Source organism: Camelina sativa, chromosome 7 (genome assembly GCF_000633955.1).
Source record: "Camelina sativa cultivar DH55 chromosome 7, Cs, whole genome shotgun sequence".
Taxonomy (NCBI): domain Eukaryota; kingdom Viridiplantae; phylum Streptophyta; class Magnoliopsida; order Brassicales; family Brassicaceae; genus Camelina; species Camelina sativa.
The window spans coordinates 32,787,399-32,811,272 of NC_025691.1; the positions used below are offsets into that span (position 1 = coordinate 32,787,399).

A 23,874-nucleotide genomic window follows, 5' to 3' on the forward strand; every position below is an offset into this window, starting at 1 on the left:
AAAAAAATGAAAAAACAGAACAGAAATAGAAGAAATACATTAAGCTAACCAAAATCAGACCGAATCATAAAACCGATCGAACCGGAATCAAACAGTTAACCAGATTGGTGACCCTTCCCTAAAGCCTAAAAAACGATACGCCGTCGTTTTGGTCTGAGTCGTTCTCTTCACTCGCCGGAGAGAGAGAGAGAGAGTGAAGAAGAAAGAAAAGACGACGGAGAGAAATGGCGGAGGAGCAGAATAAGAAGCCATGCCGATTCTGGATTTGGGCCTCAGCTTCCGTAGTTTTCCGATTAATCTTGATCTCCTTCCCGGGAAATCTCAATCTCTCTTCACGTCCGGAGGTCTCTACTCCTCTCACCAGCATTCGCCGCCGTATTAACTCTCTCTCTCTCTCTCTCTCTGACTCATTCCTCATTATCTCTCTAAGATTTCGAATTCAGCTCACATTTCTTCCTTTTGTGTGTGAAATTTTCAGTTGCTGAAGGTTATTGGTTGAAGCAGGCGTCGATGTCACCATACGCAGGTCTATCTTTTAAGATTTTGATCCTCTGTAGTTTTGGATTCTAAAATCTATTGGAAGCTGAGATTTTTTTACTTGTGGTATGAGCAGGATCAATGTATCATGGCTCACCATTGCTGCTCTCGGTTCTTGGACCTCTCACGGTTCAGAGGTAGTGACTGTAATCGATTTTCGATTATTAGGTTTTGTGATTTGTTGAACTTGAACCATATCAAGACATGATTTTTTGTTCCTTTCGAGGTTAATTGGATAACAAGTTTGGGTTTTTGCAGGATTAAAGGGCAACCAAGTCATCTCCTGTGCAGGTACTTTTCGATGTCCCTACAATTCTGTGATCACATGTTGTTTCTTGATTCTCAGATTTGAAGTAGTTTAAAATCTTAGGTAGGATAGATTGTGAGTATAGATCTTGGTAAGCTATTTCTCTATGAGGCCAAGCGATGTGAATATGGAAAAGAGATGATCTTTCAATGTTTTACAATTCATCAAGAGCTTCATAGGCATGAGTTTGATACCAACATTCTCTTGGGGTACAGCTTGGTCTTTGTTATTGCAGATATATTAAGTGCAATGCTTCTTCGAGGTATTGGTCAGAAACTCCAGATGGCTTATGGATTGAATGCGAGGCTACTTGGCTTTTTTATGGATAAAGGTAAAGTTAAGTCATTTTTGAATTCAATGTATCATCTATCTTATTTTTTACAGTCTTAGTTTCTTTCTGCGCATTGAGACTGGAGTAGAGAGTAATTCTCTTTTTTTTTTTTCAACTGTAACTATTTACTTGAAGACGAAGATTGATCTCTCCCTTTTTCGTTGTCTTCTCAGTGATCCTACCTTGTGGTGATATTGCTGCTCTTGTGTATTTTTGGAATCCATTTACGATAGTTTCTTGTGTGGGTTTATCAACTTCTCCAATTGAAAACCTGGCCGTCATACTGGCGCTTTTTGGAGCAGTTACTCGTAAGAAGATGATGATATTTGCATATTGATATTTTTCAATCGTTTCTTGACATTCTATAACCGATGTTTTCTACCTATGCAGGACGAGTTCCTCTGGCTGCATTTGGCTTCGTCATGGCCACACATTTATCTCTTTACCCTGCCACTCTTGCAATACCAGTATGTATCATTTCTTGTTTTATTTATTTCACGGTTCTCAAATTAAACAGATTATAATTGCTCTTGTGTATTTGGCACAGATAATTATTATATTGAGATATGGTTTGGATGCTCCTCCTATAAAATTGTTCCTTCAGACCAGAAGTGTAGAAAATGAGAAGAGTTCAACCTCTACTGTTTCTAAGCAAGCCAAGTCGAAACAAACTACGCACCTTCCGTTCTTATGGAAAACAGTTGCGCACTTCTTGTTCTGGGTACTTCTGTGGTCGCTTTATGTACTGGTTTTATGCGCCTTATCACTGAATAAATATGGTGGGCTTGAGGAAATGTTCAAGAGGTACCCCCTAACATTGAAATTTAATTCATACCGCGCTATATGATTAGTTTCTGTTAGCCATATATAGAACAAAGAAAAGTATTCTCTATAAGTTAGATACCAATTTATATGATTATTATTCAAGAACTTGCAACATAATCGTTAAGCATTTTGACGTTTGTGTATCTTTGCCTCCTGTTATAGGACGTATGGCTTCATTCTCAGTATTGAAGATCTTTCACCAAATATTGGAGTCTTTTGGTAAGTATCATAAAGCCATATCATCAGTGGTGGATAAAAAATCCCTTCTAATACATTATTCGTTTTAAATCTCACTTTCAGGTACTTCTTTGCAGAAGTCTTCGACTTCTTCAGAAACTTTTTCCTGATAGTTTTCCACGTAAATGTTCTGTTTATGTTACTCCCCTTAGTCATACGTTTGAAACATCGGCCCTGCTTCCTGGCTTTCGTATACTTAGCGATCTCCTCGATTCTTAAATCTTACCCTTCAGTAAGTACTTGATTTCACTGTTAACTAGATATTATGTTTTTGGTCTCTTTTTGGAGGAATTGTACTAAAGAATGTTAACAATGAGTGAGTTAAATCATTTGACTGAACCTCCTAGGTTGGAGATTCTGCTTTATACTTGAGCTTATGGGCATTGTTTGTCAATGAGTTAGTAGGTAAAAGCAAATACTTCATATTCCACTTTGCATTGTTTAGCCTTGGCATATAAACTCTGTCTTTTGTTTTGCATAGATATGAAGTTCTCGTTTTTCCTCTTCTGTGGATATCTTGGGATTTCTCTCCTCAGCCCAGTGATGCACAATCTCTGGATATGGCGGGTAAGCTCAACTCAAATCTATAGCCCAACTCTTCACATCAGTTGCAACAAAATGTTCCAATGATCATAATTACTTTTGGTTTTTTCATTACAGGGTACAGGAAACGCAAATTTCTACTTCGGAAACGCTATTGGCTATGCGTGTTTTCAGGTAAAATATAAGCCTAAATCCATTATTCTGTTCAGTAATTTGAGTTTAGATTCATGGAGTGCACAATTAGATAGCAACCAGTAGATAATGAGATTATCAGATTTTTTTTTAATATAAATGATGTAGCTTATGGGTTTCTGTGGGGTTTTACAGATCGTTTTTGTGGTTGAGAGCGTAAGCGCAATGCTAAACCATGACAGGGCGCTGAGAAGATCTAGCTCGAACCATGGAGAAGTCAAGAGCTAAGCCATTAGAGGTCATTGAGCCACTTTTCTATTACACGTAAAGAGAAGAGTTTTTGGTCTTTCGCTTAACGTTGGCCTCATGTGATTGTTGTGAGTCGCTGCTTTTCTTTGTTTGAGAACATCATATAAATGACTAATCTCCAGTGCCTTGCGCTTAAAGTAACAATTAATTTGCACTTTGTACCGAGACAAAAGTCTGAGAAGTGTCGGTCTGAATAAATTAATAGGCACCATTCATTTGTAAAATGTGTCTTACGGAAGAAAAAAATGTAATTTTAGAGGGGTCGCTGAGAAAAGTAGGGGTGGAGGTGGACAATCAGGTTTATTGTTTGGTTTTCGGTTTGATTTCTTCGGTTTCACATAAATTAAAACCATACGGAACTGTTTGTAATCCAGTTTAGTTTCATAAAAATTGAAACTATACTCAGACGACCATTTTTGTTAGGGTATGCAATTCGGTTTACTATTTGGTATGCATTTATTGATTTTTAAAATGACAACAATGCAACAGTTAGGGATGGGCTTTCGGGTTTAAGGTTTGGTTTCACTAGTTTTTTTTGAAGTTTTTTTTGGGGGTTTTATACGATTTATAAAAACAAAAATCATATAAAACCATTTCTACTTCAGAATTGGTTTTGGTTCGGTTTGCCTAATTTTAGTTATTCATGTTGTTTTGATATACTTAAAATTTTGAAATATAAATTAGTAATTATAAGGACTTTGGTTTACTTGGTTTGAGTTCAGTTTGATTACACAAAAACCGGTTTCGGTCTGATTTCAATTATTCGGATATTAGAATAATGAAGCCACACGGTTTACTTGGTTGAGTTCAGTTTGATTACACAAAACCGGTTTCGGTTTGATTTCAATTATTCGGATATTAGAAATTTAGAACAATGAAGGCACATGGTTCAGAAATAAATTTCGATTCGGTTCAACTATTTCGATTAAGTTCAATTCGGTTTTTTTCTTTTTCTTTCTGTTTGCAGTTTTATCCCCACACCTACTAATAGCAACATTTTCTACCGAAGCAAAAGAATAGAGGAAAAAAAAGATACAATAAAACTTCTATAAATGAATAATGTCGAGATTATATAATCTTTTGTTAATTTATTCATATATGTACTGGTTTCAAAATAAAATTCCAAACCAAAAAATTATATTGATTATCGAGATATATATTAATATTTATCATTATCATACATCCGGTCAACAAAAACTAAGTTTATAGTTTTGTTGTAAAAGTTCAAACTTAGTTGCTTGAGTTATTTTATAATTCTCACAAATCGAAAAACTTGAGTGATTATATATTCTACTATATTAATTGGGAAGTACATATATAAAACTAATCTTAAAATATGTAAAAATTACATTCAATTGCCATTAGAAAATTTAATTAAGATTATTTAATTAATTAAATAAACATAATTAATTAAAAATAAAAAAATGTGACAGATCAAATATAAAAAAAATCTAGGAAACTAAAAAAATCCATTCAAATCAAAACTAATTTGTATTGGAAAAAATAAAAAATACGGTCAAAATTTCAAAAACTAAGATTTTATATCCAAGTAGACAATATAAGGTTTTGCTAAGATGACCGAATTGTGACCGAAGTGTGACCTATGTGGGTTTTTCTACTGTGCGCTGCGGCCTGAGGGATTTGCTATCGTGCACCGACCTCTACTTCACATGCGTGCGCTGTGTGCTACATTGAACACCTATCGGTTCGGATGCTCTATGCTCTCTGCATAACCTCTAGATCTCAAAGGCCCAGCCTTCCCATCTTCCACGAGTGTCTCCTTCGCTCGTGGGGTTTCCTCCGCCATTCTTTCCAGTGAAATTTTTTTGTCGCTTTCCCTCTCTCTCTACAGGCGGAGACTTTTTTGGTTCTCCACAGGTTAATACCATATACAATACCTAGGGTTTACAATTCCTATGTGTTTTTACACTAAATTTTTTAATTTATCTCTTAATCCAAAACTTATTTTTATTGAACATAACTTATAAAATAGAGGCAAACATATATTTCCTCCGTTTCATAATATAGGATGTTTTAGAGATTTATTTTTGTTTCAAAATATAACATGTTTTCAATTTTCTATGCAACTTTTAGATTAATATAATATTTGATTATTATTTATATTATGCAGTCTTGTTTATGATTAATTGGTTGAACTTTTTGAAGTAGTCAATTCTTAATTTGTGTCTTTTCACTCAAAACATCCTACATTTTGAAACAAGGGAGTATAATTTAACTTTTTAAAAATAAATTATGTAAAAATAATACTTTTTATGAAACCGAAGAAATATGACATAGCATTTTATTCATTGGGTAAAACAAAAGAGAAGAATGAAGGAGTCCATCGGTAAGGGAGAGTGAACCCAAGTATCATTCCTCTAGTTGAAACTCCAATGGAGATACTTTTATACTCACAGATCGAAAACGTGTTTTAACTACTTAAGTTATTATTTATTATTTTTTCTAAACAAGCATATCCAAAATCACCCACGTAACAAACAAATATCTCCGGTGTGAACCTTTGGGTGGGATCAACAAATACAAATATCTTAGAATTGGATTATAACTCAGATTAAAGTTTGTATTAGGTATGAGAATTTACTCATTTAGTTTGTAATAGGCATCTTGATTATTATTTTTTGAAATTGCATTTGTCAACTCTTTCCCTATTTGGGCTACCATTACCAATTATGGTGTGATATTTTTAGTTAACGTGTGTTTGACCAAAAAATAAAATTCAAAGGTCCCGTGTTATATGCAGTAAGATACATGTAAGGACTTGCCTCCTTTAGTCTCTATATAAGGAGTCATCATAAGGTTGTCGTAACATGCAACAATTTAGCGTATCTTCCCTTTAAAGATATTTTCATAGTTTTTCTACTTGTGACAAGCGTCACAACTTGGGTCTACAAATGGAGGAATCCCAAATGCAGAGGGAAGCTTCCACCAGGTTCTATGGGCTTACCACTTCTTGGTGAGACGATTTCTTTCTTCAAACCTTACACAAATTCAGACATCCAACCTTTTATCAAAGAGAGAGTTATAAAGTGAGTACATTTACTTCTTTCTTGCAGAGTTGTATATGAAAACTAAAGTGAAATCCTTACACATTTCGTGACTTGCATGCAGGTAGGGGCCAATATTCAAGACCAGTCTTGTGGGAATACCAGTTATTGTAGCAACAGACCCTGATTTTAGTTATTTTGTGCTCAACCAAGAAGGTCAATGTTTCAAGAATTGGTATCCTGACACTTTCATTGAAATCTTTGGAAAGCAGACTCTGGCAACATTACATGGGTTCCTATATAAGTACCTCAAGCACATGATCTTGAGTCTATTTGGCCATGAAAGTCGCAAGAAGATGCTTCCTGAAATTGAGCAAAATGTTTGTAAGAAGTTAGAGCTCTGGTCAACTCAAAACTCAATTGAGCTGAAAGATTCAACGGCAAGCGTAAGTTCCAAGTAACATAATTTCCACTTTTCTCTGTATCGAACTTTCCTAATTAAGTTGCTTTTCTGTTAGTTGATATTGGATCTCACCACGAAGAAGTTGATGGGCCATAGTCCAGGCAAGTCCTCAGAGAATCTAAAGGAATGCTTTGCCGCGTTTATTGATGGTTTGATCTCCTTCCCTATTAACATCCCCAGGACAGCTTATCACAAGTGCCTAAAGGTTATTATACTTAATTAGCCACAATTCATAGTGTTTCATATTCTTGTAAAACAATTCATAGTAATCATGCTTAAAATTTGGTGGCTGGTTCAGGGTAGGGAAAGGGCAATGAAAATGTTGAGGGATATGCTTCAGGAGAGATAGGAGAATCCAAGTGATTTCTTCGATTATGTCATTGAAGAGCTTAATAAAGAAGGGACACCTCTGACAGAAGAAATTGCACTAGACTTGATGTTTGTGTTGGTTTTTGCCAGCTTCGAGAAAACATCTTTTTCATTAACTTTAGCAATCAAGTTCCTCTCAGACGACCCTTCAATTTTAAAACGTCTAACGGTCAGTAAAATGAAAAACATATTCCTCTAAAATAAGCTGATGTAATTACCAAGAAGTTAAAAAGCTATTAATCTCAATCAGGAAGAGCATGAGGCAATTCTGAGAAACCGTGAAGATGCTGACTCTGGACTTACATGGAAAGAATACAAATCAATGACCTACACATTTCAGGTAGATTCATTAAGTGTGTCAATCTCCTCTAAGGTAGGTTATAATACGTTTTCTTATCTAACTAAATGTTATACTTAATGCAGTTCATTAATGAAACAGCGAGACTAGCGAATTTAGCTCCTGCAATCTTCAGAAAAGCCTTGGTAGATACCCAATATGAAGGTATGATCAACAAAGCAACAACACAAAACACTTAGATTGAATTCATTTGCTCTATATACAAATTAATCACTTTGTAAAAAATGGTTGCAGGTTATCTAATTCCAGCTGGTTGGACAGTGATGGTTTGTCCTCCAGCTATACATTTGAATCCAGAAATCTATGAAGATCCTCTTGTCTTCAATCCATCTAGATGGGAAGTGAGTTCACCAAATTCTTCTACATACATATATATATGACTTGTACTCTAAGTAACCTTAAAAAGTTTTCAAAACAAAAACTAAATCAGAGTGGTGAAATATTACAGGGATCAAAATATACAAATGCATCAAAGACATTCATGGCGTTTGGTGGTGGAATGAGATTCTGTATCGGAACTGACTTCAGCAAACTCCAAATGGCAGTTTTCCTTCATAGCTTGGTCACAAAATACAGGTTCAACAGGGCTACTACTCTTTTTTGCGATTTGAGAGAGAGTTATGCTTACTGATATTTGTAAGTTTGTTTCTTGGATATCATCAGATGGGAGGAGATCAGTGGAGGAAATATACGTCGAACTCCTGGATTGCAATTTCCAAATGGCTATCATGTTAAACTCAAGAAGAAAGAGATCTAGAGAAAAGTTAGTTTGAAGCAAAGGAAGAACAATATACAAGACCTAAGATGCATAATACAAATTGTGTTTACTATCAACCAAATTAAAGGAATTTATTTCCAATTTAAGCTCATGTTTTCCCTGTAATAAAATTGTTAATCAAACTTTAGCAAATCAATCTCTATAATGAAACATTGGTTGAGATAAAATGCCTTCAATCCAATAATACTATTTATGTACTTAAGACAGTTTTGAGAAGTATGGTTTTCAAATGTAATAATAATACACTCTTTTGTTTCTATCCCTTTTTTTTTTACACAAGACGAATTTTGTAATGTACATATATAAAGTAATCAAAGGCTAGAGAGATCATAGAAATTAAATGTTAACAAGATCACATATAAAAGCTTATACTGTATATGATTATGATGATGGCCATGATGATGATTAGCAGGTCCATTTAGAAGTTGGGAAACAGCTGAGGTAATGACACCATTTGCAATGTTTGTTCCCATTCTCTCCTTTGAACAGCATCACTAATCCAACAGTTAACCCAACCACAAGTACAACCGCTGCAACTACGAACAGCACGTACTGGTACATGCTATACTTGCGTTTGTTTCGCGCAGTGTTGGTGCGGGAAGCTTCCCAGCCGTACTGTGGTCGGACAAGGAGGACAAACCCGAGGCAGAATCCGGTTAAAAACCCTCCAATGTGTGCGAAATTGTCAACCCGAGGAAGCATTCCTAGTGCTAAATTGATTGCAATGATGAATAGAAGAGTGATCAGAGCAGCTGCCTGCAAATACAAACTGTTAGAGAGGGCATATATAAACCAAACATGAACCTATATGCTTAGACCAAAACCAAAACTGAACAAAAATGTGTTTAGACTTTAGATTGCTTTTTTAGAATCTAAAGAACCGACTCAAAAGCTTCAAAACCAACAAAACCGAATCGCCTAGTCTTATATGTAGAAAATGCATAATTTCCGGTAAAGGCTGGTTTAGTGCAAGGGGGACATAAGTACCTTGTTAGCATAGATTATCCAATTGGTGAGCAGTTCAGATAACATTGCTCCAAGAAGTCCAAAGAGCGCACCCGAGGCACCAACAGAGATACTTTCTTGAAGGAAAAGCGATGAAAGTATGCTTCCACCGAGACCCGATACTAAGTAGATAAGCCCAACTCTTACTACACACGGCCGTGATAAAGATAAAAAATGTTTCAGTTGGTGATCACAAAATTTATCTATCACTTTCATAGGCAAAGGCAAAAAGACTCACTGAAGCCAAATTGCTGCTCAAGGCGGATACCGATGAAGATCAAACTCAACATATTGGTAAGAAGATGAATGATGCCAGCGTGAAGCCACATACAAGTGAGAAGTCTCCATCCTTGATGTTCATGTACCACTTTCCTCCATTCCAATGCTCCCATTTTCTCCAATCTAAAACAAGAATCCAGAGTAAAACCAAATCAAGCACCAAGCAAACAAAAAACAAAAGTTAAACAAGGAACAACAAATTAACCATCACTAGAGACATTCACAGAACAATTGACAATCAAAGTTCACAAATCATATAAGTTGCTTAGTCCAAATCTAAATCAGAGAAGTCTTCAATTGGGATACATATCAACCGACAAATTCTAGCCAGAAGACTAAATGCATAATTACGAATGGAAAAATGGAAACTTTGGGAAACCCCACAAGCTCGAGCTCATTGTCCAGCCATTACAAACGCTAGAGATCAATTCAACTACAACTTTAAAAACAAAAAAATTGAGACTTTTGGGGGTACCCAGAAAGTAAATCAGATTCACAAATTCAAGAATCTCAAGCTTCAACCACAATTACTGAATTAAAAACGAAAACTTTGAGCTCAATTAGAGAGATCAAACCCAATTGCGAATTAGAAACCAAAAAGAAAAAAAAAAAATTGAGACTTTTGAGATACCCAGAAGATAGAAACTCTGAATCTGGAGCTTTTTAAAGTAAACTTACGTTGAAGAAGATGGACCAAAGAGAGGATTCTCTTTAAGTGGCTGAAACGAGAACCTTCTGAGGAACTTAGCAACACACTCTTTGTTAGCGCCTGTGATTTTCTTAGGACAATCATTAACAAACATCACAGCGACGAAGACGGCGAGATTCGCCACTACAATCGCCGGAATGAGCCACGAAGTCCAATGAGTTTCGCCGGAAGACTCATCGTAGAAATAGTTGTTGTTATTAGCTCCTCTGTTTCTCTTCCCTCCTCTCTCCACATCTCTGTTCGCCATTATTTACTCTGTTTCCTCTTATCACAAAATCTCAGGTGTTATATAAAAAAATATCGAAACTTGGATTAAACGGATCAAATACGAAATTCAGGAGAAGTAGCTTAGAAGAAAGAGAGGAAGAAGATGATGAATTAGAAGGAAGAAGAAGAAGATTGAGACAGAGTATCAGTAATTAGGGTTAAAGTTGTAACCTTCAAAGAAACACACAAACAAAAACGTTTTTCTTTTACGATTTTTGAACCGTTGAATTGATGTTAAAAAGTGAGTGCAATTAAATAAAGACTTTATTAGGTCTGTGTGTGTCTATCTATCTTTATCGATGTGTGTAGAGAAAATAAAGTAATTAAAACAGAGCTTTGGTGGTGTGTCAATGGCGAGTTAGGCGGTGGTGCCAGCTCCTCTCTTCTCCTTAGGTTTTGCAAGTTTCTATTTTGAGTATAATAAAACAACTCAACACCTGCGATTGTACTATATACTGTATACAATTCTGAAATTTCGAAGGGTTCTATTATTTATTTACTGGGAGTTTTCCTAAAAAAATATCTCATGTTATTAAATTTGAACATCTTAATACCTAATTATTTTGCTAAAATACAATTTTTTATTTTTTATTTTTAAAAAAAAAATTGTTCAAGAAACGTAAACGCGTGTTGTAGAACTGTGAATTTGTAAAATGCTCATAAGAAAATTTTGTCTAGTCTCTTTGTAAGTTTTTATTATTAACGATCAATATCATAAACATGTTGTCCTGAATAAAACGACGATATGTATAGGGATCCCCATGAAGTAGATATCTTGTACAAATTCATGTGCGCTTTGGTTTTGTGACCGTCTCATTAGACAAAGTAAAAATTAATAATCAGGCATGTTTGTTGCGTCCATGCATTTTAAAGTAGGACCATATATGGATATTTTCAAATTACGATCCAAGAAATAAATTTGTAAGGTCCACGCGGTTTCATTAAGCATAGGAAAAAAGATGACTACTTACACAAAGTATAGGTAAATACATGGTCATATATACCAACTATATTATTGTATACTCAACTACACGAAATATATGTATTACATGGTCACATGCATGAACTATATGACGTCATGTGTTCAACACCATAGATATACAATATGGTACACTGATTGATTAATTCCGGTGTTGACTCTAGCGTTGACCAAAAAAAATTTCTAAAATTAAAAATTAAAAATAAGAAATTATTATATTAAATCATTTATGGTTTTTATTAATTAAAAAATGTTCTATTCAATATCTAAATATTTTTTATATATTTCCTAAATATATCTTAAATGTAAAATAGTGAACCCAAACCTTAAAAAAATTCTAAAAATTAATTTAACATATTGTCATTGTGTAAAAAAGGGTAAAAATGAAAATGTTCATATGTTAAAAGTAAATATTGTGAATTTTTTTGGTTGTTGTTTATATGTTAATTCAATATCTAAAGATATTTTGAATCTATTATCTAAATATATCCTAAATGTAATATAGAGAACTCAAACCTTAAAAAAATTCTAAACATTAATTTAACATATTGTAATTATGTAAAAGAGGATAAAATTGAAAATGTTCATCTGTTAAAAGTAAATATTGTTAATTTTTTGTTATTTATATGTTATTTTGAGTATGTAAATTTTAAAGTAAAGAGTGTATAAAATTTTTTATAACATTTACCATGCAAAATTTAGAGTAAAGAGTCATATACTCAATATTTTGCATATTATTTTCTAATGAAAGTAGTTGAATTTGATTTTATTGATTTTGTAGTAATTAAATAATCTGATTATAAAAGATTTATATATATATATATAAATCTTGAAAATAATTATAAATTGTTTTATATCTTGAAAATCATTATAAATGATTTTATATCTTGAAGATTATTATAAATGATTTTTTTTATCTTGAAAATAATTATAAATGATTTTTATTTAACTATTTACTTTAGCTTGAAAAATAAAAAGTAATTAATCATAAGAATGAATATATTAGAGATATATAAAAAATATTTGGATATTGAATAGAAAATTTCTTTTAATCATGAAAACCCATAAATAATTTATTATAGTAATTTTTATTAATTTAGATTTTCTTTAAGTGTTGGTTAACGCTGGAATCAACGTCGGTCTTCACCGGAGTCAATTGACCGGTATACTGAATTATATGTCTATGATGTTGACAGCATAACATCATATAGTTCATGCATGTGGTCATGTAATACATATACTTTGTGTAGTTGAGTATACAATAGTATACTTAATATGTGTGACCATGTATTCATCAATACTTGGTGTAGCTAGCCATCTTTTTTCTTTAAGGATACACACCATTGACATTATTAACCATCATCCAACACCACAAAGCTATTTTTAAAGTAACGAGTATAGTGTTGTCTCTCAGGCACGAAACCCAAGGAGCCGTTTCCTTCTACAAGATGAGCTTCTTCCAGCAGCGACGTTTCTCAGGGAATCTTCTTTTCTGATCTGTTCACCTTTGCTAAGGAGAAATCCCTCTCGGGTGGATCTCCTTTTCCGGTGACTTAACCGGAACCACCAGATCCACTGGATCCTCAGATCTGCTTCTCCTTTGGCGAATCTCTTGCCCAGCCGATGAGTCCCTCTTCCTTCAGAGCGTGTGACTTGTTCATCGTCCCTCTCTCCTCCACACTGTCGCCGGCTGACGCCCTCACCTTACCTCACCAGATGTTCCCTCAGATATGCTCTTCTGAGACGGGAAGGTATTGGATGTTGGTTGAGTTTGTGGCTCTGGTTTTGTGGAATTTGGATGAAGTTATGGGCTTAGATACTGTTGTGTCTACTTTAGTGCTCTCTTGCAGCAACCTTATCGCTTTGATGCGATCATTTACCGCAGTATGCGGATTCTATCTCGATTTGGCTTTGTTAAAACTTGTCTTGTGGCAACTTGGACAAAGTTCTTTGAATCTAAACAACCGACCAGTTCATCGGGGCTTTTGTAGCCCTCATCTCTCCTTTCTAGAGCCTTTATTCCTCCCCTATACTTCACTTGTGTTTAGTGGTAGTGTTACCGGGAGCATTGTGTTAACTGTTCTGCTTGAAGTAGAAGCGGGGATTGTTGTTCAAGACTGTTCTCGTTCAGCATTTGTTGATTGTTTAACGTTAGTGTCTTTGGAGGTTTTGTTTCCTTCTCCTTGTGTTTTCAGTAAGGACTTCCAAGCTAAAGAGGTTTGCTTTACTGGATGCTCTTGGTTTGATACTTCCTTGGCAGAACTTCAGTTTCCTTTCCCAAAATTCCCTCTTCTTTGGAGGGGTTTGGATGATCAAGACTTGTTGGTATTGCAACGTTCCTCCTCCCGACTGATGGTTATTATAGATGCGATCTATCAAGAAACTGTTGAGATTATACTTGTTTGTTGGTCTCTTATGTTCTCTTCCTATGATTTGTATCTTATCTATCTCTTGTTTAACCATCCTTTGATGGTGTTTTTTTTGGCAATTGTTGCCTTGTTTCTTTTGTTTTGGATGTAGTTCCTCTTTTGTTAGAGGTTGAAACTCTTTAATTTAATGAAAGTGAATTGTTTGACCAAAAAAAAAAGTAACGAGTATATATAGAAGGATATCTACAATTTCGTGGCCAAGATTTTTGAGCCAAACTAATACTATGACATCAAAATAGTTATACAATCAATTTTTACTTTTAACTACGAAAACTCATGTTTTTGCATTTAGTTTGATAGATTTTGGTTTGATCGTTACTATTAATACTACCATTTATTTGATTCACCTTTTGCATTTTACTATCTTCTTTGTTCTTTTTGTCTTTTCCTTCTTCTTTTTTCTTCTTTAATACTACTAATATATTTCTCTACGGATCAGGAAGTCACAATCTTAATTTAAAGGCTTCTCATGAAATAATTTTTACAGTAAACATGAAATTATCCACATATTTGCTATCAACTTTTGTCAACAACAACGACGGCAAACCATCTTTGCTAGACCAAATATAATATAATCAAAGAAAAAAGCCATGACTTGGCATAAATCAAAGAAAAGGATTTTGATCTAGCAAAGATGGTTTAATAATTTTTCATGGGACGAGATATTAGCTTGTTTGATATAAAAATACCATATTGGTTAGGAATTTACTGAATTAAGCTTCAATGATAATTAGAAAAAGATTGACAAGCAACCGGTTTATATTTAAACAGTTCCAAGGTATATCAAACAGCAAAAATTAATGAGAACGGTTTAACCACAAACCGGCAACAAATCAGTTTATATATAAACCGGCAACCGGTTCGTCAGTGGACGTTACCTAAGCTAAAGTTTCTCTTGTTGTTTGAACCAGGTTGTTACTTGTTAGTCAAACATTCATCAACACATACAACACTTACTAGTCTTGCTTCATTAATTTTGGTTTCAATTCCGTACCTTAACTTTTCCATACATTACTGAATGTATTTTTTAGTTGTTGAGTGTGGAGTGTGGAGTGTGGACGAAATCACAGCAACCCGTCAAAAGTCGTAAACACCAACTAAGTCTAAACAAGATGAAAAATTCTAAAATCTATATATTACATTCTCACGAAACAAATGGAAACCAACGTTATCTTACCGTCTAATACCTTTGTTATCTACCTTTCTCAAGTTTTCCACCAGCAACAAAAACAATATGGCAAACGGCCATCTTCAAGATCACTTAACCACTTGTTTAACCAAAGAGACACAACAATTTGACGAAGTGAGCTTGCAAGCGGAGACGATCTTATACATCATGCCATTCGCCATGGTTTTCAAAGCCGCTTTGGAGCTTGGCGTCATTGACATGATTGCTTCCGTAGATGATGGTGTGTGGCTCTCGTCTTCCGAGATCGTGCTCGGTCTCCCAACTAAGCCCACTAATCCGGAGGCACCGGTATTGCTGGACCGGATGCTGGTTTTATTAGCGAGCCACGCAATCTTGAAGTACCGTATGGTGGAAACCGGAAAGAATGGTAGAAGTGAAAAGATGGAGAGGGTCTACGCAGCTGAACCGGTTTGCAAGTTTTTCTTGAACCAGGGAGATGGCTCCGGTTCTTTCGCCCCTCTGTTCATGTTGCTCCAAAGCGAACTCTGTTTTAAAACCATGTACGTATACTAATAAATGAACCGATGAACCAACAATACGTTCTTCTATTCATACGTACGTAACATTAATGAAAAATGGTTTAATTAATTTTTACAGGACACATCTTAAGGATTTGATATTAGAAGGAAAAGATGCATTCAGCTCTGCTCATGGCATGAAACTTTTCGAATACATAGGTTCGGATGAACGGTTCTCTGAGATGTTTAACCAGGGAATGTCGGAATCTTCCATAATGATCGTGAAGAAGGTTTTAGAAGTTTACAGAGGATTTGAAGATGTGAATACTTTGGTGGACGTGGGAGGAGGAAATGGAACCAACATGAGTCTAGTCACTTCCAAGTATCCTCATATTAAAGGCATCAATTTCGATCTAGCCTCGGCTTTAGTTCATGCTCCTCTTTATCCAGGTATAATAACAAGTTGTATTTTGAAGTGCTCGTAGGTTTTGATAACTATATCTCTTTGAATTGTTATACTAGGAGTGGAGAATGTCCCAGGAGATATGTTTACAGAAATTCCAAAAGGAGATGCCATCTTCATGAAAGTAAGTTCCTCTATATATATACTATTTAATTGAATTCTTTTTATATATATATATATATATATCATTCATACATATATAAAATGGACATACAAATTATATATTCAGTGGATATTACATGATTGGAATGATGAAGACTGTGTAAAGATTCTGAAAAATTGCTGGAGAAGTCTTCCCAAGAAAGGAAAAGTGATAATAGTTGAGATGATTACCCCAAAAACACCAAAGAGCAACGACTCTTACTCTAACGTTGTGTTAGCCGTGGACATCGTGATGTTAACACATTGCTCAGGTGGTAAGGAGAGGTCTCTTCCGCAGTTCGAGAGTTTAGCCTTTCAGTCAGGTTTCCTTCGTTGTGAAGTCATTTGTCTTGCCTATTCATATTATGTTATCGAATTACACAAATAGATACGATATTTTTACCAAGTAAAAATAAGATTTAGCTAGTCTCCTCAATGTGGACACTACATATTAGCTATATTGTTAAAGCATACATGATGACAAGCTCATGTAATTCTTATCTACAAGCCCATCTATAGACTATATAGCCCATGTAATTAGGTTTCTACCAAGTGGATTCATCATATTAATATATATGAGTGTAATGACAATATGAGTAATGAGGACATTTCTCGAAAATTAATTTAGGTCGCTACGATTACGCATGTATTTAAATTAAACATATTACTAAAACATTATGTGGTAGAAATATAACAGCTTACTATTGGAGATACTCGATTTATATTTTATGGATTTAAATGGGAAGCCTTTGAGGGTTTTACCCCTACCCATTAATAATCATTTCTTGTAAACCAAGCCTCACTCTATATTCACTATGATCCCAAATGATTTTGCAATTGCATGCGATTTATAACGTTAGTTTTTTTTTTAATAAAATCTTAACTCTTTTCCCCTCTCTATTCGAGCCCCAGAGAGCTTTATGCTCGCTAGCAAAAGCTTATATCTATTAATTATTTCCGTCATATAATAAAGCCCACATTCCTAGAGTTTTATACCCAGACTTTTTTAATTTCTGTGTGTTTGCAATAGAACAATAAGGAACAGGTAAAGAGCTCCTCAGCACATCCTGATCCCCATTCTTATTAAAAATGACGCATCAACTTAATTGCAACTGGTGGCTGAATTTTCTACCACGACAATTCTGGAATTTCATTGTCTTTCTCTAAAAGCAAGATCACTTTGCTTCCCAGCAAAACAGAGTCTGCAACCAAGGCCTCAAGTGTTATCAAGCCCAACAACAAACCTGCAAAGCCCAATGCCAATATTCAATTTGCAGTCAGCAACAGTAATATGGTGTGTGCAGTACAAGCTGCCAAAAGTGAAGGTTTCAGGAAGCTCCCACCTGCCTTGTACAATCGTTTTGGACTATTGCAAACTCTAGGTGACAGTGATAGGGTTGCCAGCTATAGGCCAACGACAATGTGTGCTTAGTCTATTTAAACAAACCTCTGTCATCTCTTTGCATACATCGAAGCAATATGCAATAAAGCAAAATACTTTTTGTCTCTCTGTTCTATTCTTGTTTTTTCTTTTTCTTATCATGGTATCAGAGCATTAAAACCTTAACAGGTGTTAAAATGGCTGAATATCCAGATTCATATCCGGTCCCTTCCAATGTTCATGTTGCAAGTTATGTAACTCTAAAACTCAATGATTCAAATTACCGTCTTTGGAAAACTCAAGTGGAGCCTCTTCTCAGCAGTCAAAAACTGCTTGGTTTCATAAATGGCCGCTATCAAACTCCGCCAAAGTTCGTTGACAGAACAGTTGGTGACACAGTTCGAGCCACTGAAAATCCAGCCTATGAAGCCTGGTTCTGTACGGATCAACTAGTCCGCTCCTGGATCTATGGTACTCTGACTGAAGAAGCACTTGGTGGTGTCTGCAATCTCGCCACGTCTCTGGCTGTTTGGACTTCCTTGGCTAACACCTACAACCGAAGCTCCATAAGTCGAGAGTTTGAGCTCAAACGCAAGCTTCATGCTATCAGGAAACAAGGTAAAACCTTTTCTGCTTATGTGCGAGAATATACAGCAGTGTGTGACCAACTGAGTTCTATTGGAAAACTAGTAGAGGAATCTATAAAAATTTGTGGTTTTCTGCTTGGTCTTGGACGAGAATACGATCCTATTGCTGCGGTTATTCAGAACTCCATGTCTCGGATTCCTACACCAAAGTTTACTGAAGTGTTGTATGAGATTGAAGGTTTTGATACTCGTCTGCAGTCGTATGATGATGATACTGTTGCTACTCAAATGGTGTTCCATACTCCTGCTGCTCAGACTCAAGAAGTGTTTCAAGCATCCCAAACCAACAACTACAGAGGTCGTGGGGGTTATAACAACAGATCTGGTTCAAACCGAGGAAGAGGTGGCTACTCTTCTCGTGGACGTGGATTCCATAAGCAAGCTGTCAGTTCTAGTTCAAATCAATAGTCTGGTGCTACAAAAACTCGTCCAACATGTAGATATGTTGCAAAGTGGGTCATACGGCTGCTAAATGTTGGAATCGTTTTGACAACAACTATCAAGGTGAAAATTTGGCTCAAGTTTTGGCTGCTTTACAAGTTTCAGACTCCTCTGGTCGAGACTGGATTCCAGATTCTGGTGCTACATCTCATGTTACCACAACTGAAGCTGCTCTGCAACATGCTACACCATATCAAGGTACTGACTCTATCATGGTAGCAGATGGAAATTATCTTCCAATTACGCATGTTGGCTCCACTAGTCTACCAGTTTCTATAGGTAGTTTGACTCTTAATGATGTTCTGGTTGGTCCAACAGTCAAGAAATCCCTATTATCTATATCTAAGCTGTGTGACGATTACCCATGTGGTGTATTTTTTGACTCTCTCAAGGTCTACATTCTGGATCTGCAAACCATGAGGGTTCTAGCAAAGGGACCAAGACATGAGGGGCTGTATGTGCTGGAGAATCAAGACTACAAGATCTTCTACTCAAATAGACAAAAGGCCACTGACGACTTAATTTGGCACCATCGTTTAGGTCATGCTAGTCAGGGAGTTCTCCAGCATCTTCACAACAGAAAGGCTATTTCAATCAATAAGAACAACATCAACTCCATTTGTGAACCTTGCCAGATGGGGAAAAGTTCAAATTTACCGTTTTCAGTTTCAAAGTCTATTTCAGTTGAACCACTAGCTAAGATTCACTGTGATCTTTGGAGACCTTCTCCCATTGAGTCTGTACAAGGTTTCAAGTACTATGTGGTATTTATTGATGATTTTTCTCGATTCAGCTGGTTCTTCCCACTCAAGTTCAAGTCTGATTTCTACAACATATTTCTGTTGTTTCGAAAACAAGTTGAAAATCAGTTTGATAAGAAGATTAAAAATTTTCAAAGTGATAGAGGGGGTGAATTCATCAGTGGCAAATTCAAGCAACATCTTGGTCAGTGTGGAATCAAACATCAAATCTCCTGTCCTCACACTCCACAACAAAATGGAGTTGCAGAACGCAAACATCGACATTTCATTGAACTGAGTCGATCAATGATGTTTCATAGTCATGTCCCACTTCAGTTCTGGGTTGAAAGTTTCTTCACAGCTAATTATCTCTGCAATCTGCTACCAGCTGCTTCACTCAGTCTTCGATCACCCTATGAAATCTTGTTTCAACAAAAACCGGATTATACGTCGCTTAGAGTGTTTGGCAGTGGCTGCTATCCTTGTTTACGTCCTTATACGGCTCACAAGTTTGAACCATGTTCATTGCAATATGTGTTTTTAGGCTACAATGCAGCTTACAAGGGCTATATGTGCCTATATCCTCCAACAGGACGTGTATATTAGTCGTCACGTGATTTTTGATGAGAGCTTCTTCCCATTTCAGAGTAAGTATAATCACCTGCTGCCCACTTACTCATCTGCATTGTTACAAGCCTGGAAAGCTGCTACTCAGACTACTATGATTGTTCCCCAATCTGATTCTTCGGCAATCTTCTTGCAAAAGCCTCTATCATCAGTTGCAGAAATGGAGCATGCAAACTCAATAGAGGAGTCGGAGTATAACGACATTACAGAAACTTCTGAGGGTTCCTCTGCAAGTGATACAGAGGAATCGATCACTGAGCATAACAGTAATGCAGAAGTCTCTGAGGTTTTCTCTGAAGAAGCACAACTCGAAGACAATCAGGAGACTACTCAACAATCAGTTCAACCTACAAATGCTCATCCGATGGCAACAAGAGGCAAAGAAGGGATCAGAAAGACATACCCAAAGTACTTACTCATGGCTAACCCTCACAAACCTAGCGAGCCAAAAACAGTAGCTGAGGCTTTGAAAGACCCACGGTGGACTAATGCAATGGGTGAGGAGATGTCTAATCAATGAGCATGTCGGACATGGCACTTGGTACCACCTTTACCAACTATGAACATCATTGGTTGCAAATGGGTGTTTCGCATCAAGCTTAATGCAGATGGGTCTCTTGACAAATTTAAAGCCAGATTGGTTGCCAAAGGGTATCATCAAGAGGAAGGTGTGGATTTCCTTGAAACATTTAGTCCTGTTCTTCGAACTGCAACAATAAGGATAGTTCTTAGTGTGGCTACAGCAAAAGATTGGCCAATTACTCAACTTGATGTCAAGAGTGTGTTTCTCCATANAGCACAACTCGAAGACAATCAGGAGACTACTCAACAATCAGTTCAACCTACAAATGCTCATCCGATGGCAACAAGAGGCAAAGAAGGGATCAGAAAGCCAAACCCAAAGTACTTACTCATGGCTAACCCTCACAAACCTAGCGAGCCAAAAACAGTAGTTGAGGCTTTGAAAGACCCACGGTGGACTAATGCAATGAGTGAGGAGATGTCTAATCAACGAGCATGTCGGACATGGCACTTGGTACCACCTTTACCAACTATGAACATCATTGGTTGCAAATGGGTGTTTCGCATCAAGCTTAATGCAGATGGGTCTCTTGACAAATTTAAAGCCAGATTGGTTGCCAAAGGGTATCATCAAGAGGAAGGTGTGGATTTCCTTGAAACATTTAGTCCTGTTGTTCGAACCGCAACAATAAGGATATTTCTTAGTGTGGCTACAACAAAAGATTGGCCAATTACTCAACTTGATGTCAAGAGTGCATTTCTCCTTGGAGATCTTCATGAGGACATCTATATGGAGCAGCCTCCTGGCTTTGAAGATCCACAGCATCCTTCCCATGTATGCAAGCTAGACAAAGCTATCTATGGCCTCAAACAAGCTCCAAGGGCCTGGTTTGATAAATTCAGTACTTTTCTACTTGAATATGGTTTTACTTGTAGCAAGGCTGATCCATCCTTGTTTGTCTATTATCATAATGGTGATACTCTGGTGCTTCTCTTATATGTGGATGATATCATCCTAACAGGAAGTAATAAGGAACTCTTAGCTCATCTTGTTGAAACTCTTGGACAACAGTTTTCCATGAAGGATCTCGGATGTTTGCATTACTTTCTTGGAGTTCAAGTGCAGATCACTTCAGAGGGGATGTTTCTCAGCCAAACCAAGTATGCTGAAGACATTTTACATCAAGCAGGGATGGCTGCGTGTAACCCTATGGCAACACCACTGCCTCTGCAACTGCCAGCAAATAAAACAGGGGATGAACTCTTCCCTGAACCTTCGTATTTTCGAAGTCTTGCTGGTAAATTACAGTATCTCACCCTGACAAGGCCAGACATTCAATTTGCAGTCAATTTTGTGTGTCAACGAATGCATACACCAACAATGGCAGATCTTGGTCTTCTCAAAAGGATACTGAGATATATAAGAGGCACAACCACGTTTGGATTGCGTCTCAACAAAACAAGTTTTCCTCCAGTGCTTGCGTATAGTGATAGTGATTGGGCAGGCTGCAAAGAAACAAGAAGGTCTACTACTTGTTTTTGTACGTTTCTCAACACCAACATCATCTCATGGAGTGCAAAACGTCAACAAACCGTTGCTCGCTCTTCGACTGAGGCCGAATACAGAGCAATGGCGGAAACAGCTGCAGAACTCACTTGGATTTCTTCCCTTCTCAAAGACCTTCATGTGTCTCAAACAGGTCCTGCAATTCTTCACTGTGATAACCTCTCTGCAGTTCACTTGACAACCAATCCGACCTTTCATGCCAGAACCAAACATTTTGAAACCGACTGGCACTACATCAGAAAAAGAGTCGCTCTTGGTTACATTGAAACTCGCCACGTCCCTGCAGCTCTCCAAATCGCTGACATATTCACCAAGTCCTTACCCAAACAGGCGTTCACTTTACTGAGAGACAAACTTGGAGTTGGTGTTCCACTCACCTCAAGTTTGAAGGGGGGTAAAAGCAAGATCACTTTGCTTCCCAGCAAAACAGAGTCTGCAACCAAGGCCTCAAGTGTTATCAAGCCCAACAACAAACCTGCAAAGCCCAATGCCAATGTTCAATCTGCAGTCAGCTACGGTAATATGGTGTGTGCTGTACAAGCTGCCAAAAGTGAAGGTTTCAGGAAGCTTCCACCTGCCTTGTACAATCGTTTTGGACTATTGCAAACTCTAGGTGACAGTGATAGGGTTGCCAGCTATAGGACAACGACAATGTGTGCTTAGTCTATTTAAACAAACCTCTGTCATCTCTTTGCATACATCGAAGCAATATGCAATATAAAGCAAAATACTTTTTGTCTCTCTATTCTATTGATGTTTTTCCTTTTCTTATCATTCTCTTCAGTCATGCACAAATTGTCTTTCTCTTCAGTCATGCACACCTTGGTAGAAAATTATAATTTCACGACTTTTTTCTATTGAAAATTATAATTCCACTACTATTTTATCTGTTGAAAATTATAATTCGACGGCTTTTCCTATTGAAAATTATAATTCCAAGAGTTTTAGTTATATTATTTTTGTTTGACAAATACAAAAAAATTAGTCTTGTTCGTTCTTTTCCTTTATATTACTTTGCAAAAGACAGAGTTACACGACCTTCTGTGAACCAAATAAAAAATAAAAAAATAGAACATCCATACAAAAAGATTTATGATTTTTTGGGTTCGTTAAAAATGTTTGGGACACTATTCTTATATTGCAAACTAAGAATTGTAAAACAACGATTCTTATTCAAAAATAGATACATGGGAATATTTTGTTTTTGTTAATTTATGATATAATATGCGCTGTAAGACTTGTTCAGCATGTTCGAAGCTAAATAAAAGATTTTTAGTTATATTCGAGGAAATTTCTCATTTCATTTTCGTACCTAAAATATGTTAGCGTACGTCTTTGACGTCATAATTATTGGATATTAGTCAATGACTCAATGGAAACAAAATCTAGACATTAGTTTGATATTCTTAGACAAATTTAGGTTATGCATGCTTTTATTAATCCGCATGCAAACAAATATCTCAGCATAATCTTGTGGACACAGACAGCTTCGAGGCTTCTCCTATAAAATGACAGCAAGAGTGAACGATAACGTTCAGCTTTCTCTTACCATCTCTATATCTTTGCAGCATTGCTACCTATCTTTCTCAATTTTTCAACAATGGCAAACCATCTTCAAGATCCCTTAACCACTTCCCTTAAACCGGGTCTAATCAAAGAAGAACAACAATTTGACGAAGAAACAGTGAGCTTGAAAGCGGAGAAGATCTTGTACACTGTCGCCTTCCCCATGGTTTTCAAAGCCGCCTTGGAGCTTGGCGTCATCGACACAATTGCTGCTGTAGATGAAGGCGTGTGGCTCTCGTCTTCTGAGATTGCGCTTCGTCTCCCAACCAA

The 23,874-nt window shown here is 36.4% G+C and overlaps 4 protein-coding genes and 1 pseudogene across 5 annotated transcripts; 4 read left to right on the forward strand and 1 right to left on the reverse strand.

The window, feature by feature from the left end:
- On the forward strand, window positions 158-3,445 carry LOC104703928 (phosphatidylinositol glycan anchor biosynthesis class U protein-like). Of its 2 annotated transcripts, XM_010420020.2 has the most exons (14): window positions 158-375; window positions 479-526; window positions 614-674; window positions 796-828; window positions 1,060-1,175; window positions 1,349-1,483; window positions 1,566-1,642; window positions 1,723-1,979; window positions 2,163-2,219; window positions 2,301-2,469; window positions 2,585-2,642; window positions 2,719-2,804; window positions 2,898-2,954; window positions 3,108-3,445. In XM_010420020.2, exons 1-14 carry the CDS (start codon window positions 225-227, stop codon window positions 3,198-3,200), a joined length of 1,398 nt encoding a protein of 465 aa, XP_010418322.1. In that variant the 5' UTR covers window positions 158-224; the 3' UTR covers window positions 3,201-3,445. The 2 variants fall into 2 exon arrangements, with proteins under 2 accessions (XP_010418322.1, XP_010418323.1); XM_010420021.2 differs by lacking the exons at window positions 158-375; window positions 479-526 and having other exon boundaries at window positions 617-674; window positions 1,080-1,175.
- LOC104705199 lies at window positions 5,553-8,326 on the forward strand (annotated as a pseudogene).
- LOC104703929 (RHOMBOID-like protein 2) lies at window positions 8,402-10,851 on the reverse strand. Its single transcript, XM_010420022.2, has 4 exons — window positions 10,157-10,851; window positions 9,438-9,601; window positions 9,182-9,345; window positions 8,402-8,950 (listed from the first exon to the last, which is right to left on the reverse strand). Exons 1-4 carry the CDS (start codon window positions 10,432-10,434, stop codon window positions 8,600-8,602), a joined length of 957 nt encoding a protein of 318 aa, XP_010418324.1. The 5' UTR covers window positions 10,435-10,851; the 3' UTR covers window positions 8,402-8,599.
- LOC104703930 lies at window positions 12,771-14,013 on the forward strand. Its single transcript, XM_010420023.2, has one exon. It carries the CDS (start codon window positions 13,057-13,059, stop codon window positions 13,951-13,953), a length of 897 nt encoding a protein of 298 aa, XP_010418325.2. The 5' UTR covers window positions 12,771-13,056; the 3' UTR covers window positions 13,954-14,013.
- On the forward strand, window positions 15,046-16,661 carry LOC104703934 (indole glucosinolate O-methyltransferase 4-like). Its single transcript, XM_010420025.2, has 4 exons — window positions 15,046-15,551; window positions 15,649-15,959; window positions 16,032-16,096; window positions 16,202-16,661. The coding sequence occupies exons 1-4, from the start codon at window positions 15,097-15,099 to the stop codon at window positions 16,499-16,501; spliced, it is 1,131 nt and encodes a 376-aa protein (XP_010418327.1). The 5' UTR covers window positions 15,046-15,096; the 3' UTR covers window positions 16,502-16,661.